This window comes from Melanerpes formicivorus, unplaced genomic scaffold, assembly GCF_026170545.1.
Source record: "Melanerpes formicivorus ecotype bairdi unplaced genomic scaffold, bMelFor1.0.p_v2 SCAF_68, whole genome shotgun sequence".
NCBI classification, from domain to species: domain Eukaryota; kingdom Metazoa; phylum Chordata; class Aves; order Piciformes; family Picidae; genus Melanerpes; species Melanerpes formicivorus.
This window is the reverse complement of record NW_027142420.1, coordinates 1,339,446-1,357,894: the sequence shown is the minus strand read 5'-3', so window position 1 is coordinate 1,357,894 and position 18,449 is coordinate 1,339,446. Positions and strand designations below refer to the sequence as shown.

At 45.5% G+C, this 18,449-nt stretch overlaps 1 protein-coding gene across 6 annotated transcripts in view; it reads left to right on the top strand.

The window, feature by feature from the left end:
• The window catches only part of RYR3 (ryanodine receptor 3), a 230,660-nt gene that overhangs the window by 174,001 nt on the left and 38,210 nt on the right, over window positions 1-18,449 (top strand). For 3 of the 6 annotated variants that reach the window (XM_068162893.1, XM_068162892.1, XM_068162891.1), the window contains exons 65-73: window positions 2,529-2,659; window positions 3,651-3,971; window positions 6,084-6,324; window positions 7,486-7,573; window positions 7,714-7,806; window positions 12,500-12,514; window positions 15,855-16,025; window positions 17,004-17,063; window positions 17,620-17,751. In XM_068162893.1, coding sequence (XP_068018994.1) covers window positions 2,529-2,659; window positions 3,651-3,971; window positions 6,084-6,324; window positions 7,486-7,573; window positions 7,714-7,806; window positions 12,500-12,514; window positions 15,855-16,025; window positions 17,004-17,063; window positions 17,620-17,751 — 1,252 coding nt within the window. The remainder of the gene's footprint in view (window positions 1-2,528; window positions 2,660-3,650; window positions 3,972-6,083; window positions 6,325-7,485; window positions 7,574-7,713; window positions 7,807-12,499; window positions 12,515-15,854; window positions 16,026-17,003; window positions 17,064-17,619; window positions 17,752-18,449) is intronic. The other 3 variants (XM_068162895.1, XM_068162894.1, XM_068162897.1) reach the window with 1 other exon arrangement.

Here is an 18,449-nt window from a genome sequence, read left to right as displayed (position 1 = left end):
AGAGTGATAAGAGCAGATATACCCAAGGATATTAATTAGCCTCCTAAGGCTGTCTGCAAGGTTCCCAACTGTGAATTTCATTTAGTTTGGTTTTCACTAGACTCTGGCTCTTAAATTAAGGCTGTAGGCAGATATCAGTGTCTAGGTGGGAGGCAGGATTTCAAACACACTGCTCAGTATTTCAGCAAAACTTAGCAGTGAGTGATGGAGCTGCCTTGAAGAGTTATTCAGACTAAACAATGCTGGGATTGAATGAAATACACCCTGGGAACAGAGTAATATTATGTCAATCATGTTACTTGTAGCACCCAAGTGAGCAAGAATCCCTTCTTGCAATGTTTTGCAGCTCTCTGAGGCCATTTGCCATTGCTTCTGCCATTGCTTCTGCCAATGACTTTGGCTTGTCCTGCAGCAAACAAGGTTGGGGGGTGTATAGATGCCTATTTGGCACATCCCAGCATGGCTTGAAATCAAAATTTACCATTTGCCCCCTCCCTGGGCAGTCAGTTCCAGTGTTCCACCACCTTCAGTGCAAAACATGTCCTCTTTACATCCAGTCTAAATCTGTCTTCTGGGATTTTAAAGCTGTTATCCTTTGTCCTATCACTACAGGCCCTGCCAAAAAGTCTGTCCCCATCTCTCCTGTAGGTCCCCTTTAAGTAACTGGAAGCCCACTGTAAGGTCTCCTAAGACTTCTCTTCTCCAGATTGAACAACCCCAGCTCCCTCAGCCTGTCCCCAAAGGGGAGGTGTTCCATCCCTCTGATCATTTTTGTGACCTGCCTCTAACAGGTCCATGTCCATTCAAAACCCCTGTGGGATTTCAGAGGACAAAAGGTGTGTGCTGCCTTTGTCCAGCCTGTATGTCAAGTGTGACCAGCTCTGGGAGGCACCTTGCATAAACACTGCTTCAGAACTTCAAGATGTTCCTTACCTTTAGTTTTAAGCCAGCATGGCTCTGGCCTTATGCAGAAGAGGACTGTTGCAGAGTTTCTTGGGCCTCCATTTCCACCCCTTCCTCTTTCTTTCTGGCAGCAGTGGTTTTGCAGCCAGATGATGACCATGGCTGAGGCTTTTTTGCTGTTGATTTGCCTTGGTTAGTTTTATTTTTACGGTGAAGTTTATTTTTAGCTGGACCAGTTGCTTCCTCCAACTTACCAAGATGCTGAGTTTTAGTGCTAGCTAAGAACAGACAAGTAGGGAAATGAGAAGGCTGTGTTGGGGAGTGCAGAATTGGCTCTTTCAGAGCAGAGCAGACAGAGCACCATGAAGTCATGGAATCAGTCCTTGGTGAGCAGCAGTAATGTTTCTCATCTTTCCCTGTGTAAGAGGTGCAGTGTGTGAAGCTAAACAAATACCCAGTAAAGAAATGACATCAAGAGTGCCAAAATAAAGTGATGTTGGCTACAGGCATTTGCTCCTTGTGCCTGATGACTGGAAGCAAGCAAATGTCACTCCAGTCTTAAATAAAGGCAGGAAGGAGGACCCAGGCAACTACAGAGCAGTCAGCATCACCTCCAGCCCTGGAAGGTGATGGAGCAGCTCATCCTGGAGGTCATCTCTAACCACATGGCTGAGGGCATTGAGAGTACCCTCAGCAAGTTCCTGGTGATACAAACCTGGGGCTGGCTGCCACCCCTCAGGCTGTGCTGCCATCCAATGTGACCTGGACAGGCTGAGAGCTGGCTGCAGGCAAACCTCATGAAGGTCAATAAGGACAAGTGCAGCGTCCTGCAGGTCTAGGGAACTTCTTCTACCTCTCTACTCTGCCCTTGGGAGACCACACCTGGGATACTGTGTCCAGTTCTGGGCTCCCTAGTTCAAGAGAGACAGAGACCTGCTGGAGAGAGGCCAACAAAGAGCCACGAGGATGCTTAGGGGACTTGAGCATCTCCCCTGTGAAGAGAGACTGAGAGCCCTGGGGCTGTTTAGCCTGGAGAAGAGAAGGCTGAGAGGGATCTGATCAATGTCTGTCAATAGCTGAGGGCTGGGGGACAAGTGGAGAGGGCCAAGCTCTTTTGGGTGGTGCACAGGAATAAGACAAGGAACAACAGGGACAAACTTGAACACAGAAGGTTTCAGCTCAGCACGAGGAGAAACTTCTTGCCAGTGAGGGTGGCAGAGCCTGGAGCAGGCTGCCCAGAGAGGTTGTGGAGTCTCCTTCTCTGGAGCCTTTCCAGCCCCACCTGGATGCCTTCCTGTGCAGCCTGCCCTGGGTGATGCTGCTCTGGCAGGGAGGTTGGGCTGGATGACCTCTGGGGGTCCCTTCCAGCCTCTAATGCACTGTGGTGCTGTGCTGCTGCGCTACTCTGTGCTTTGGTGGAGCTGGTTTGCTTTTTAAAACCCTCTCTCTTGCACCACTTTGATTTCAGTCAGGTGAGAAACAAAACTTTTCTGAATTGTCAAACAGATTAAGAAGATAAACTAAGTCAGCAACAGATGCTGAGGCTGTTTGCTAGTGTGTGCTAGGCATTGAAAACCTAGTGATGACTTTTCCTCTGAGGTGATTTTGGTGTCTCTCCTATACAGACAGCGTCCTGCACTTGGTGAGTGCTTAGCATCTCTTGCAGCAGCCATTCCGGTAGCGTTCCTTGAACCTTCTCTCAACCATTACAACCCATTGTCTGTCTTCAACACCAAAAGTGCAAGAGAAAGAGCAAGTAAGTACTGTTCTAACAACCACTAAACTGAAGCTCTTTGCTCCTGTCAGACTGATTTTGCTGCAGTGACTGGCAGTAGATTATGGTGGGCTGGTAACTGCTGAGTAAGCATCCTTCAGTTTCTAATCCAAGCATCTGAGACCTGGAATTCTTCCCTTGCATTCTTGTTGGGAGACAGCTGTGCAGAGTTCAGAAGCTGTCTGGTTTAATCTTGATCTCCCCCATGACTTTGAGCTGTTTGTTTCCATTTCCCTGAGGTGCATTTCATCTCTTGCAAATTGGAAAGGAAATGGTAAATGTTTGTGGAAACAATGAGCAGAATGTGCCCAGTACTGACAAAAGCTCTCAGTTCTGGACTGCTGCATGGCTGGGATGCCCACCAGATAATCAGAGGACACCTTATGGTGAGACCTTGGCAGGGGGCCTGGACCTGATGATCTTTATTAGAATATTAGAATAAACCTTTATTAGAATAAACCAAACCAGGTTGGAAGAGACCTTCAAGATCATTGTGTCCAACCCATCAACCAATCCAGCCCACCCAAACAGCTAACCCATGGCACCAAGCATCTCTGGAGGTCCTTTCTAGCCTCTAATGTTCTGTGATTCTGTATCAGCAGCACTTGGTCCAAGTGCAGCTAAAGGGAGGGGGGATGCAATGTGCTAAAAAGCAAAGGTGATAGACTAAAGCAAATCTGTTTAAATTATTGATCAGGGCAGAGTTGTGCCTTAGCCTGTGTGACAGTGAAGCATAACAATTCTGTTCCTGTGGTTCCTCTTCGTTATGCTGTGTGCACATCATCAGGGAGTCTTCATTTGTTACATGAGAAACCTGCCTGCACCCCAAAGCCTTGCCATAGTCGTGTCTGCCCTGCTGACAGGAAGTCCTGAGTGCCAAGGCTGTTTGTATAGAGGGTTTAAACAGAGATCAGTGTAGGTGTTCTCTCTCACTTGGTGGTTTAACCTCTTGCTTTTCTGCCCCTCCTTGCAGTTTTAGGTATGCCTGATACAGTGGAAGAGATGTGTCCAGAAATCCCTCAGCTGGATGGCTTGATAAAGGAAATCAATGATTTAGCAGAGTCTGGGGCAAGGTACACAGAAATGCCTCATGTCATCGAGGTTATCTTACCCATGCTGTGCAACTACCTGTCCTACTGGTGGGAAAGAGGGACGGAGAGCGTTCCGCAGAGCGCCGGGCCCTGCTGCACGAGGATCACGTCTGAGCACCTGAGCATCGTGCTTGGAAACATCCTGAAGATCATCAACAACAACCTAGGAATAGATGAAGCATCTTGGATGAAAAGAATTGCAGGTACTAAGAGTAATTCTATCTAGTGATGCTTGATTATTTCACTGTCCTTTAGCACATTACCTGGGGGTGATATCTTGCTTGAGTTCAGAGCCAGACAGATTTCCTTTTACCTCTTCCAGAAAGGGCAAAAGAAGAATGCTCACACACTGCATTGCACAGAACTGGAAATGCAATTCACAACTACATACAACAGCACAAAGCATATAAAATAACACCAAAATCCATAGTCTGGGCTTAACACAGAAGTTCATTAAGCCAAATTTCACACAAACCTCCCTCTGAACCAGGCCAACAAATCCAAGCCTTCCTGCCCCCACCCCCACAGCAAACCAAAACAATGTGACACAGCAAAAGCTCAGCTTGGCAGCTCCAGGCCTAACTGGTTGACACCAGGCCTCCCCTGCAAAGGATAACAGCCTGTGTGTCCTCCTGGGAGGAGAGAGGCAGGAAAAGGGGAAGAAAACTGAAAGTGGGGACAATTTGATAGGGATGCAGGACTTATGGGAACGAAATACACTTTACTGGTCCACCTCCTGGATACTCTGATCCTCCTGGAGGTCTGCAACTTTGTGGTTCTAAAGGCACTTAGCCTCTAAATCATCACATATAATAATGATTTGTAATTACAAAGAGCAAGGAAGGAGAGCTGGGGTAGATAAGTACTCATACAGGAAACAAACTCCAGTCTTGTTTTAATGTAGCCTCGCTGCAAGCAGAGAACCTCCTATGCAGCATTTTGAAAGTCTTCTCCTCTTTGTTACTAAGAGACTTAGCACTTCATTTTCCAAGCTGGGGAGGGGTCTGGGGCACAGCCCTGGGAGGAGAGGCTGAGGGAGCTGGGGTTGCTTAGCCTGGAGAAGAGGAGGCTCAGGGGAGACCTTCTTGCTCTCTCCAACTCCCTGAAGGGAGGTTGTAGCCAGGTGGGGGTTGGTCTCTTCTCCCAGGCAGCCAGCACCACAACAAGAGGACACAGTCTCAAGCTGTGCCAGGGGAAGTTTAGGCTGGAGATTAGGAAGAAATTCTTCCCAGCAAGAGAGATTGGCCCTTGGGATGTGCTGCCCAGGGAGGTGGTGGAGTCCCCATCCTGGAGGTGTTTGAGGAGAGTGGATGAGGTACTTGGTGCCATGGTTTAGTTGGTGAGATGGTGTTGGGTGATAGGTTGGACTGGATGATCTCAAAGGTCTTTTCCAACCTGGTTAATTCTGTTCTATTCTAAGACACCCAAGATCTGAGTGTTGCAGCAGAGGTTGTCAGTCCTGTGATTCCCTTGAATGAAACAGCAGATGAGAAAGGAAATGAATAGGGTGAAATAATCCCAGGAGTAACCCGAGCTCAGAATCAGTTGCTTTGAGTAACTGGCAGCTATTAAATGAGCAGAAAACTGTCTCAAAATATCCTGCAACCTGTGGTAGGTAGCTAGCTAAAGACATTTACTGTAAGCAAATGTTATCATTCATATTAAGCAGTGTAAGAGTATAATGCAGAATAAAGGGATTAAAGGAAACCTGTGAGAAGGGAATGCCTTCCCTGCTGGATTGCAATGCACCACTGGTGCTGGCTTTTCAGAGTGATTCTAACTAATAGTAACTGTTCCACTGAAGTGCTGTAAGAAGTTTGCTGTTAATTATAGGGACCACTGCTTGCACTTCTGTAGAGGCTGCTCATCTAGGTGAGGAGACAACATTCTGGTGTGGTTCTTGCAAGGATGTTTCTTCATTCAGGTGGTCTGCATTTAATTACTAATGGCTGTACAAACTGGGTCTGTACTCTACATTCATTCTCTCCATTTCACCTTGCCCCAAGCAAAAGAGGTAAAGGAATTCTTCCAGAGTGCTGCCTTTGAGTATTTTCAGACATTGTGTGCAAACCCCCACAGCCTTGCCAAAAGCATGGGAGCTGAATTGGTGTAAGATGGGAGTGTTTATCATCTGATATATACCCAGTATCTGGCTTTCAAGCTCTTGATAAGCACAGTTGTTGCAATGTTTATTCATTGTTTTAGTGATAGGTTTATGATCTGCAGAAATACCTGAATGGAACTTCTGTTTCCTAGCACTGCAGCGTTCATATGAATGAAAAACTTCAGTTGTGCATTAATGTTTTTGTGTACAGTTTATGCTCAGCCCATCATCAGCAAAGCCAGGCCTGACCTGCTCAAAACTCACTTTATTCCAACACTGGACAAACTGAAGAAGAAAGCTATAAAGATTGTGATGGAAGAGGAGCAACTGAAAGCAGACAGTAAAGCTGACACCCAAGAAGCCGAGCTGCTCATTCTGGATGAGTTTGCTGTTCTTTGTAGAGACCTCTATGCCTTCTACCCAATGCTGATACGTTATGTAGACAACAACAGGTAAAGAAATCATTAGACTATGTTTATTAGGTAATTAATCAGCTGATGTGCTGCAGCCCCTGACCAGAAAGAGCACAATGCTTCCCATGGTGTGTGAGAACCAGCTCCTGAGCACGTTAAGAACCTGAACTTATGGAATGATGCACACTTGCACACTTTTTTCTCAGGCATTTGGCTTAGTTGGTTGGTTTGGAGCTGCACTGTTACAGCTGAGCTCTCATGTCCTGACCAGCCCTGCTTTAAGTGCCCCTGCAGCCCAGGGATGTTACAAAAGCAAAAGCTAAAAGCTCAGACACTAACTCCTTAACTCTTAATGAAAGGAGGTGGGGGTGGAAATTACCTCCATTGCATCATTCTGTTTGTAGATGAAGCACAAAGATGTTAATCATTTGTCTTGTAGTGCCTTGGAAATTACCAGAAGGTTTTTCTCCTCAGCTGTTGACTGAAGGATTGTTCTGTGCCTACACTTCTCCTGCCTTTTGTCCCAGAACACCACCCCAAGATGCTCTTCAGAAGAGCACCTGGAATGTCTCTAATGCCTCAGTGTCTGCAGTATCTTAATCCCTCCTTAGCAGCAAGGTTGCTCTGTACACCATCATGCCCATTTCTGGTTTCTAGGTGTTGCTGCATGTTAGGCTAGTTAGGAGCATTTTCACTGCCTGTGTGTGGTCGTTGATGCTGTGAACCAGTTCACACTGAGAATTGTTTGCTGCTTCTAGATGAGCACAAACCTTTACCATGTCAGACCTCGCTGGCAAGGCAGCGCTGGCATTAGACCTGAACAGGCCAAGATTGTGCAGTCAAAATTAGTCAGGCCTTGAAGGCCACAGGCAAGCCTGGAACTACCCTCCCCCCCACACCAGGTAAGGTCCAGGGAGGAGAAAGGGAAGCAAGAGAAAGACAACTTTGCAGCCAAATGTAGAGAGCTGCAGGGTTTGTGGGAGGAAATGCAAATACTACACAGTGCAATACCCTCCTGGCCACTCTGTGCCTTCTGGGGGTCTGCTTTGTGGCTCTCTTAAGAGCAACCACCTCAGACTGGGACATCATGAATTTCCAAGGGTAACTATACAGGTGAAACCTTATGTTATTAAATAGAGATTGTTATATTTAGTGGTCTAATTTGAAGTGTCTTGGGGTTTGTCTTGTTCTTGTAACTAGAGCAAACTGGCTGAAGAAACCTGACGCAGATTCTGACGAACTCTTTCGGATGGTCGCCGAAGTTTTCATCCTGTGGTGTAAATCACATGTAAGAGAAAATGTCATACTTTGCATCCCACTCTGCCTTTAGATAGAAGTGGAGCACTTGCAGATGAATTAAACTTCTGATGTTTGTTTTGTGTTTGTGGTGGTGTTTGTTTGTTTGTTTGTTTGTTTTTCAACCTTTAGAATTTCAAAAGAGAAGAGCAAAATTTTGTGATTCAGAATGAAATCAACAACTTGGCATTTTTAACAGGAGACACCAAAAGCAAGATGTCCAAAGTAAGTCAATGAAAATTCGTGGACCAGTCAAATCTTCAGCATGTGTTTAGTATGTTGTAAGAAAGCTCTGGAAATCTGCTTAGTTGCAGCTGCTGTGCTGGCAGAAGCAGCAAAACCTGAGTTTTACTTTTTTGATGATAGATATGACAACTGGTGTGCAAAGTAGGGGCTGTGGACCTTAGAGCTACTTCCTAAATGCCTGCTAAGCAGTCAAAGACACGAGAATAAAGTCAAGGTAGTGACTGGAGGAAGTGACATGCATAAGAATGTGGGGGTAGTATGTACTAGGGGTTGTTGATCTTTCAGAGAGGTAGACTGTTTAACAACAGCCAGGTGGTTTGCCTGCCCTCGGGGCTGTGACCACCAGTCAGGATTATTCTGTCAGCTGTCTTTCCTCACACACACAGCAGGCCACACATGCAGCTGTGCTTGTTTCCCATTAAGGAACCACGTTCCTCTCTCTTGTGTTCGCTTTCACTACGACAAGATGCTGACATGGTGGCTGGGCAGTCTCTTTGTTAGCTGCACAATAGAGGCAGTATGTGCTGTCAAGGTAAAACAGCTGCTTTGACACTAGCTGACAAACATTGCCTTGCTCAGCTGAAGCCACTTCCAAATTCCAGATCAGTGTTGGAAAAAGTAGAGAAGAGCTCTGTGGTTTATTCCTATTTGTAAGGTGTTTGGAGCAACCCTACTTTGAAAAGAGGTGGGGGTTAGCCTTTCTATCTGCCTATACTTGGTCTGTAACCTAACTCCTCTTAGCCCACTTTTAGTCAACAAAGTGTGCTGTTATACTTCGTCATTCTCTTTAAAGCTTTTGCTCCTCTGCTGTTCTATTTTTAATGTTCTGAAAACTGGTAAAGCCAAACCCTGGGATTAGAAAGTTAAGAGGCAGCAGCAGCAGATTTGCTGCTTCTCTTCGGTTCGTGACTGACACTGAACAGCAATTCGAACTACACAGAGAATTCCATAGAGGGATAAAAGGAATCTCCTCATGTGTGAGTCAAACTACACAGAGAATTCCATAGAGGGATAAAAGGAATCTCCTAATGTGCAATTCAAACTACACAGAGAATTCCATACTTGGATAAAAGGAAGCTTCTAATGTGTTTTCTTGTTTCCAAGATGCAGCTCCTGGAAACTGTGTAATGATTTTGAAATGCTTCCATTATCCTCATTAGTCATGGCCAGAGCCCAGGCTGTTAGACAACCAATTGCACACCTACTTCCATACAGTTATCATATGGCAATCACTACACACACATCCAATACATATACTGCAACATTTGTATGTTGGAATTGGCCTGATAAGCCAAGAATTAGGAGTGCCATTAAAAATAACCCCAAGCCAAAATGGCCTGGAATCAAGTGATTCATGTTGAATCTCAATGGTGTCTTGCTGCAATATTGCTAATAGGATAATACATGATGGCTATGTGAGATGGATAGATAGATGATAGATAGACTATAGAAGAACCTGATGTGAAGTGTTACTGCCACGTTCTAGTCAGTTTGTCATGGCAGGAATGACAAGAGAAACCTTCACAAAATGAAGAATGGGTGTCCCTCCTGCTGCTCCACTCTGCATAAGGTGACAGGAGTTTGACACCAACCATCTCTGTGACCCACATTTGAAAGAGCTTAGTTTTGAAATCCCATTTTCAGATGTCTGGTGCAGCTATTGAAATAGACAAATAGTCATGGTTTTACATAATGCATCCCTACAAATATCTATGTGTGTGTGAAGAGGGATGTAGATGTATTTGTGCACAGGCTTTTCTTCATAGCAGTGTACACTGCAGGGAGACGATAGGGTTTTATGTGCAGATCATTTTTGGTAAGCATATTGCTGTCACAGCACAGTGTTCAAGATCCCTGTGCATGGATACTGCTCATGTAGGAAGAAGTAGAAGTATTATTCATGACTGACCATTGCATTGATATGGTTCCATACCTGCAGGAGTGATTGCAGAACAGCTGATCATTTAGACAGGCATTTGTTTCACAAGGATTTAAACACCAAGCTGCTGGACATGAGGAGTCTTTGAGAGGTGTTGTACTGGCTTTCTAGGTAGGATTCCTGAGCAGAAGATTGATGACAGTTCAGGAGGTACAATCTAAGTGCTCTAAACTGAGCAGCTTCAGTAAAGCACACATTTAGATTTTGTTCTTTTCCTAGGACTACAGAGTTTAGAATGAAGAAGAAATTCTCTTAAGTAACTGAATGTCAGGGTTTCTGAAAAGGTTTGGTACTTACAGCCTCAGAGGATAATCACTCGAGGACACGACATTGGGGAACGTTATTGTTATCATCCCTCTGAGAGTGTAGGATGCAAACAGAATAGTAGCACGCTCCTCTTGCTCAGTTCCTCTGTGTTCACAGTGGTTTTAGTGGAAGCAGTCATTCCCAGTGTCTATCAAGCATGGGGATGTAGAGGTAACTAGAAATGAGCAGCGGCTACTAACAGTCGGCCTGAGAGAGAACAGTCGGGAGGCTCTTGAAGAAGTAAGGCCCCCTGCTGATCTGGGACTGCTTGAGCCAGCTGTCTTACAGCAGAGACTGAGATACAAGACACTGTGACAGTAGCAGTGTGTAAGGTGTGCTGTGTCATGTATGAAAGGTTCTAGATCTTCACCTGCCTTATGCAGAACAAAACAATGCTGAGGATGAAGAATTCAGGGTACGTTACGCACCGGCAGCGTAGAGCAGTGCTCACAAATGGCTCATCCTGACACTCAGTAAAGTGATGAAGTACTCTCTGTATTTTGATGATACCATACTAACTCTGTTACTGTTTTCTCAACTCAATGTATTAACAGCTGAGCAAGTGTTCTAATTTTTCTTTTCTAAAACAAAATGGCAGCAGAATGCTCGGAGGGGAATGGTAAGTTAGAGACCTTTCAGTCTGAGAGAGACTGGGAACTTAGATTGCATTGAGATAAGAGACTGGGGAGAGAGGTGTGGAAATGCTTAAACACATCCAGCTCCACCTGTTATTCTGAACCCTTCATAGGTTTGTTGGTAAAATAGCAAGATGGGCTCTTTTATTTTACAGTTAATTGGTGTAAAAGATGAGCTGTGACTGCTCCTGTCTGCATAACCGCTCTGCAACACAGGCGTGGGCAATTCTGGCACGGAAAGGAATGCCTGCCTGGCTCTGTAACCCCAGTTGCTAAACACTGGCACATCCTACTGAAGTTTTCTTTGGCCTTCATTATTGATATTTTTAATCTATTTGTTAAGAAACAAAACAACACAAACGCTTGAAGAGAGCCATTAGAGAAACTTGAGGCACTCTCTAAACGTGAGTTTGTGTTACGCCACCACACTGTGCTTGGCACCCATGGGTAACGTGCAGCACACATAGGACTTGCAACTGGATGAGGAATAGAGAATTTGGTGTTTGCATTTCCTGCAAGAATTTTTAGCTCTCCTTTGAGACTATTTCAATTGCACAGACTAAATTCCTTTGGCTATAGGATGGTAAATCAAGAGTGGATTCCTTTGATGGTCACCTTGAATAAATTAGTTGTGATCAGTGCCTCGTCCTGACTTGCCTCCCGTCTCTATCTGCCAAGCCAGGTCTGTGTAGCATCTCCTGATTTCACACAGCTGAAATTTCCAATTGAAATTTCCTTTTTGCCTGAGTAAGACACTGAATATTGCAGGGTGCTTAACACAATCTGATGATCAGTGTTTCAGACGTTCTTGGCTTGCAGCTGGCTTTCTTTACTGTGACAGAAATATAAACCCAGATTTTGATAAGAGCTTGGCTTCAACCTCAAATTTGAGGCCAATCCAAGTATCACCAGAAAACAAAGTTACTGCTGGAGGTGTCAGAGGAGGGGAGGCTTGTTTGCATCTGTGGGGTTTCTGTTCATTTTTAACCAACAGTAGTATTTTCCCATGCCTGATCCATGATTCTAATGAGCGACAATTGCCTTTTTGGCCATCTCACCAGAACTACCTGGGTTTCCTGTTAGCTTCTTAAGTTTGCCTGGCACAATGCTGATGTAGTGTTGACTATGAAACATAATATACAGGGGGGAGAAAAAACTCCTGCCTGAGAGCTACAGCTGAATCTTTAATAGCAGTCTCAAAATAAGCACTGCTGAGATAGGAGCTTAAGTCAAGTTTTCTCTCAGGCTGTCTTCAGCACCCAATAATCAGTTATGCAGCGGGAAAATACATCTATAACTGAACTGCTCCATCTTCACAGGGGTGTTTTGATTGCCATGTCTAAACATAGTTTTTCTCAATCATGTTTTGCTGGAGAAAAGAGATAGGGAGAGCTGTATTAATGAGAATAATATTTATCACTATTGGACTGCCCAGAGTTCCAGCCACTTCCTGCTTTTCATGATGCAGGGAAGAGATGCAGTAATTAACATACTGCTGTGCTTGCTTACTAGATGCACTTCCTTGTGTGCTGGGGCAACAAATGGCAGTGCTGAGTAGCGACAGATGAATTCAGATGTTCAATCATTGCATAAGGTTTAAGCTGAGTAAAATCTATTCCACTAATGCCTCCTTTGATTTTGCACTTCTAATCTGTTGGTTTAGCTGCATACTTATTTTTGCTGTCCTGATAAAGCTGAGTAAGTTTGTTACTAACTTGTAAAATTCTCATCTTTTCATCTCTTTTACTTATGTTGTTTTGTTTTTTTTCCCCTTTATTTTTCTTTCATACAGGCTATGCAAGTAAAGGTACAGGTCAAAGTGCATGATGTGTCTTTGTTTTAGATTTAGAGATGAGCAGGCTCCAAGCATTCTTTCCATTGATCATAGCAGTGGCGTCACAAAGTCGAAGGCCCAGCTTCCACCTGCTGGAAATTGTTCCCAAGTTCAAGTGACAGCATTTGAGCAGAGCAGCTGCAGTTCCCTTTGGCACTCCCACATGTTACTTCCTCTTAAAATGTGTAGTGAATTTACCTTTTCTGGTTACTTCAGATGTGCATTCTGCCTCTGCTGTCTCTTTGCATTCTGATTTATATGTGTGTATATATACATATAAAAAACATGTGTGTATATATATATATAGATATATTATCTATAATAGATATATTTATTATATATATTCATTTTTTAATGTGTATATATATTGAAGCAGCCATGAAAGCAATGCCTAAGTAGAGTCATCAGAAGCATGGGTTTGGCTTATGATATTCAAGCAAAATGTATGGGAGGAACATGCCCTATCCTGTGCCCTAAACTATACCCTGTCTGTGGCTGCACAGAAGATTGGGTTAGAACCAGGAAAAAAGCTGAAATAAGATCCAAAGTCAAAATCCTACCTGAATGATCTTTACTAAAGATGAGAGGTGTGACATCTTCACCCTGGTGCTGGGGAGAGTTTAATCAATTTCATTGGAAGCATAAGGTAAGAAGTGAGCAGTTGTATTAAGAGACCTGATTTCATGCTTTGCAGTTGTCAAAGTTCCCCAGGTATATAAGGCAAGACTCAGTGAATTGTCTCGTTAGAATAGCAGGGAGCTGAAGGCTTAAGGAGAGTTGGGTATACTACAAATATAAATCCCATCATCCTAACCACCAGGAATCAGATTGTATCATCATGCTTGTTGAAGTCCTTCTAGCACAGTGGGTTATTTAGGGAACAAAAAGTCACATTAGTTATATAGGATATATATATGAGACATAGAATAGTCTTTATACATGAATTAATATATGTGAGCCAACTCTGCATTTGTGCAGTCCAGAAGGCAAATCCTATCCTAGGCTGCATCAAGAGGAGTGTAGGCAGCAGGGCAGGAGAGGGGATTCTGCCCCTTGGCTCTGCTCTGCTCAGACCTCACCTCCACTCCTGCTTCCAGTTCTGCTGTCCCCACAGTAAGGACACAGAGCTGCTGGAGAAAGTCCAGAGGAGGCCACAAAGATGCTCCAAGGGCTGGAGCAGCTCTGCTGGGAGCACAGGCTGAGGGAGCTGGGGCTGTGCAGCCTGCAGAGGAGAAGGCTCTGGGGGAACGTCAGAGCTGCCTTGCAGTAGCTGAAGGGATCCTGCAGGAAGGCTGCAGAGGGACTTTCCATCAGGGGCTCTAGAGACAGGCCAAGGGGGAATGGTTTGAAGCTGAGGCAGAGCAGGGTCAGACTGGAGCTGAGGAAGAAGTTTAGAATAGAATAGAATTAGAATAGAATAGAAATAGAAATAGAATAGAGAATAGAGAATAGAATAGAGAATAGGGAGGCTGTGCTGCCTCTTCCCTGGGGGTGCTGAAGGCCAGGCTGGATGAGGCCTTGAGCAGCTGAGTCTAGCTGAGAGGTGTCCCTGCCTGTGGCAGGGATGTTGGAGGAGATGTCCCTGCCCCCGGTGGGGAAGTTGATGATCTCTCAGGTCCCAAGCTCAGGTCCCTGCCAACCTGAGCCGTTCTACCATTCTATAAAATTGTTTACTCATCTTTGAACCAGAGACATAATTCTACTGTTGGTTAGGTTGCTGTCTGTGACTCTGCTTACACATTTATCAGTGGAGCTGTGGATTCCCAGCCAGCAGAACATGATGGCAAAGGCAGAATGGATCTGCTTTTCATTCTTTAAAAATGTTCAGGTTTTGAGAGTGACCTCTCATGTTCAGACCAAGTTATCAATCTCCAGTGAAAACAAACTGGGTATGTAAAATGTCCTCGAGCCCAAAGGTGCAGAAAAGCAACCAATTGTACCTCCTCATTTTCCTTATTTGTAAATGTTCCTTTGCTTATTTTTGGTGCCTCTGATGCTAGTCCTTGGTTGAGCTGCACGGTGACGCCACTGGAGCCCAGTGACACATTGTGGGACTTGTCTGTCTGCTGTCAGTCTACAGTACAAGGAATGCCATGACCTAGCCATTACATCACTGCTGTTTCTAAGGCACTTCCAAAAGCAAAGCTTTGAGGCAATTGCTAGTTCCTTACGAAAAGAAGCCACATCCCTTGTGTGTTCCCTCTGCCCTGCCCCGTGCTGCACACCAGCTGTGCACACAGAGGTGATCCTGTAGAAACCAGGACTTGCCAAAACTCACTAGAGCAGAATATCTGTGGCTGCCTTTTTCCTCTCCCAGTGATGACTCTGGTAACAAATTCTGCTGTATTCTCATGTGCTAATACACAGTGTGTTACACAAACAAGTAGTCAGTAATGCTTAATAGACAGAGGGAAAAGGATGTGGAGGGTCGAACGCAAGCATTCGCTGTCTTGTAGTGTTGCATAAGCCTGGAGGCCTAGTCCTGAAATCCTATCTTAGGCCAAACTCCCCTGGAGTGTAGTAGGAGTTTATTCTAGGTAGAGAATTCAGAACTGGCCTGGGTTGATGTTGTTGTTGTTTACCATATGTTCATGGGATCTCTGGGTCTGCTCTAGAGACTTTGGTTCCCCCTGTCGTGAGTGAAAAGCTGTGTGTGAAATCCTGTTGTGCAGTGTCCGTGGTAAGAAGCTAGGGAAGATGTTACTCTGTTGTGCTGTTCACTTCTCTGTCTCCTTTGTTTTCCTTTTCCTATTACTCCTGGTCTCCAAAGATGCAAGAGACTTCACTTTTTCATCCCCGAGTTAGCTCTGCTTTCAGGCAGTGCTTTTCCCAGGAGCACTATTTAATTGGCACGTTAGTGCATTGACTCAAAGCCTTTGAAATGCTGCCACTGCTCAGGGCAGACAGACGATATCCATCCATCCATTCAGGCTCTGGATAACTGTCTGAGCACCCTGAATTTGTCTCTGTAACATTGAGCACTGAGTGTGCCCTGAGACTGACCCAGCTTTTAGCTGATTTGAGAGGTAAGACCCCCAGAACACAATCAGATTCCCCTGCAGAAGGCACACAAAGGTGTGCTGCTGCCATGAAAGCCTTCCTGCCACTGCAGTGTCTGCCTTGGGCACACACCAAAAGCATTGCTGCGTATTTCCCACTCAAGGCTGCACAGCCTGCCTCTGATGCAGCATGTTTGTTCAATTGCACTCTATCAGGAACACAGTTTCCTTGGACCTTTAGGGGAAGAGCATATGGGGGAAATTTGCCATCAGAGACTTACAGTCCTTTACTTTTCTGGCTTTGTTTATTATAGTCTGGAGGACAAGATCAGGAGAGGAAGAAATCAAAACGCAGAGGGGATCTGTACTCCATACAGACATCCTTGATTGTAGCTGCACTGAAAAAGATGCTTCCCATTGGTTTGAATATGTGCACTCCTGGAGATCAAGAGCTCATCTCTTTGGCCAAGACTAGATACAGCCATGTAAGTGTCTTCTCTGGGAGAGTTTTTGCTTTGCAAACTGATCTTTGAGGCACAGATAACTAAGCACTCAATAGCATTAAAAACATCATTGTACTGTAACCAATCCCAGCAGTTACCTGTGCACTCACCAGAAAAAGTGGTGTGTGTAGCCAGCTGCTGTGATCCCCATGGCAGTTTCCATGTCTGTGGTAGATAAGTACTCATACAGGAAACAAACTCTAGTCTTGTTTTAATGTAGCCTCGCTGCAAGCAGAGAACCTCCTATGCAGCATTTTGAAAGTCTTCTCCTCTTTGTTACTAAGAGACTTAGCACTTCATTTTCCAAGCTGGGGAGGGGTCTGGAGCACAGCCCTGGGAGGAGAGGCTGAGGGAGCTGGGGTTGCTTAGCCTGGAGAAGAGGAGGCTCAGGGGAGACCTCATTGCTCTCTACAACTCCCTGAAGGGAGGTTGTAGCCAGGTGGGTGCAGAGGGTGTCTAGAGACAGGCCAAGGGGGAATGGTTTGAAGCTGAGGCAGAGCAGGGGCAGACTGGAGCTGAGGAAGAAGTTCTTCAGCAGGAGGCTGCTGAGACTCTGGCCCAGGCTGCCCAGGGAGGCTGTGGCTGCCTCCTGCCTGGGGCTGCTGAAGGCCAGGCTGGATGAGGCCTTGAGCAGCTGAGTGTAGCTGAGAGGTGTCCCTGGGCATGGAGGGGAGGTTGGGGCAGCTGAGCCCTGAGCTCCCTTCAGCCTGAGCCATTCTGGGATCCTATGAAATAGCGAGGTACCAGCAGCTCTCTTGCATCCCCTGCAGTGTTTAATCTTTGGTTTGTGGTGAACAGTCAGAGAGAGCCTTTGCTCTGTGCCCCTCTGGTAACTGAAGTCCTTTGAAGAGAACAGAGGTGAAGTTGCATTATTGAAGTAAAGCTGTTGTGTGTTCCACATGTTCTCATGAGAGGAGTCACAAACTGAACTGAGGAATGCTTCTTTCTGCCTCTCTGCAGAGGGACACCGACGATGAAGTCAAAGAGCACTTGCGTAACAACTTACACCTGCAGGAGAAGGTAACCCAGAGGCTGCCCTGGCCATGCTGGGGTGCACTTCTGAACACACCCTGGGCAGAAGGATGTGAAAAGCTATTAGAAAAAATGACCTATTTAACATTTTTCTTCTGTATTTTTTCCCCCTGCCAGTAATGGATTGCCTGTAGCTCTGGCTGAGGTTCTCGAGGTTCAGGAAGTCCTGTAGTGTTGTACCCCCAATTCAGGGTATTGTGCTTTAAGCCTTCCCAGAGTCCAAAAGCCCAAAGGCAACAGGTTTAGATTGCCTCCCCTCTCCCTTTTTTTCCCAGTAGGGAAAAGCAAATTAGGCAGGAGAGAGAGAGGTGATGGCATGAAAATACAGAGCCTTGCTTAAACATTCAGGTCAGTTACTCAACTGTATGCACAGTCTAATTGCATTTGGTGAGCAGCTGGCAGGTGTTAATTTTGACTAAAAGGCAGCAGCCAAAGTGGGGCTCTCTGTAACCTTTTTTCACTATGCTATGAGAATAATCATGGTGGAAGTCAGATGCAGCCTCTTTGTTCCACTGCTGACGTCCCAAACACCCTGGTTTTTCAGTCTGATGATCCTGCTGTGAAATGGCAGCTGAATCTCTACAAAGACATTCTGAAGAGTGATGAACCTGCTGACCCTGAGAGAAATGTGGAACGTGTGCAGAGGATATCAGCTGCTCTCTATCACCTGGAGCAGGTACAAAGTGAAATGCCTGGAGGGGGCTTTAAAGCAGCATTTTGGCTGCAGTGAGACTGTCTTTATTAAGTAAGCTTCAGGATAAAAATCAGTTTTGTACATGAATGCCTGTGCTCACACAGGCACCTACAGATGTGGGCTTATGCAGGGTTTCAAACGGAATCTGTTAAGGGCCTCAGTTTAGCTCCAGAGAAAACTCAGGGTGTATTTGCCACCACAGAACTTTGGCTGCAGGAAGCACAGTGCAGAAACAGCATCTTGCATTAGGTGAAAACTCTTCCTTCTGCTCTGAGGATGGCAGAGCAGCCATCCCTATTTAAAACCAAAGAGACATTTGTTCTCATTCCACATCAAGTTAATCCATCCAAGTGACAAGTCAGGTAGCACAGAAATGCATTCACATGAACAGTTGAATGCACATAGTTAGAAACAGGCAAAAGGACCATTTTGCAGCTTTGCCAAGGAGTCCCACAGGTGAGGTACTCTGACATCTTGAGCTGTTCACAGGATCAGAGGGTGTTAAGGGCTGGAAGGGACCTCAGGAGATCATTGAGTCCAACCCCCTGCCAGAGCAGGAGCAGAGAACCCAGCACAGGTCACACAGAACACATCCAGATGGGGCTGTAAAGGCTCCAGAGAAGGAGACTCCACAACCTCTCTGGGCAGCCTGCTCCAGGGCTCTGGGACCCTCCCAGGGC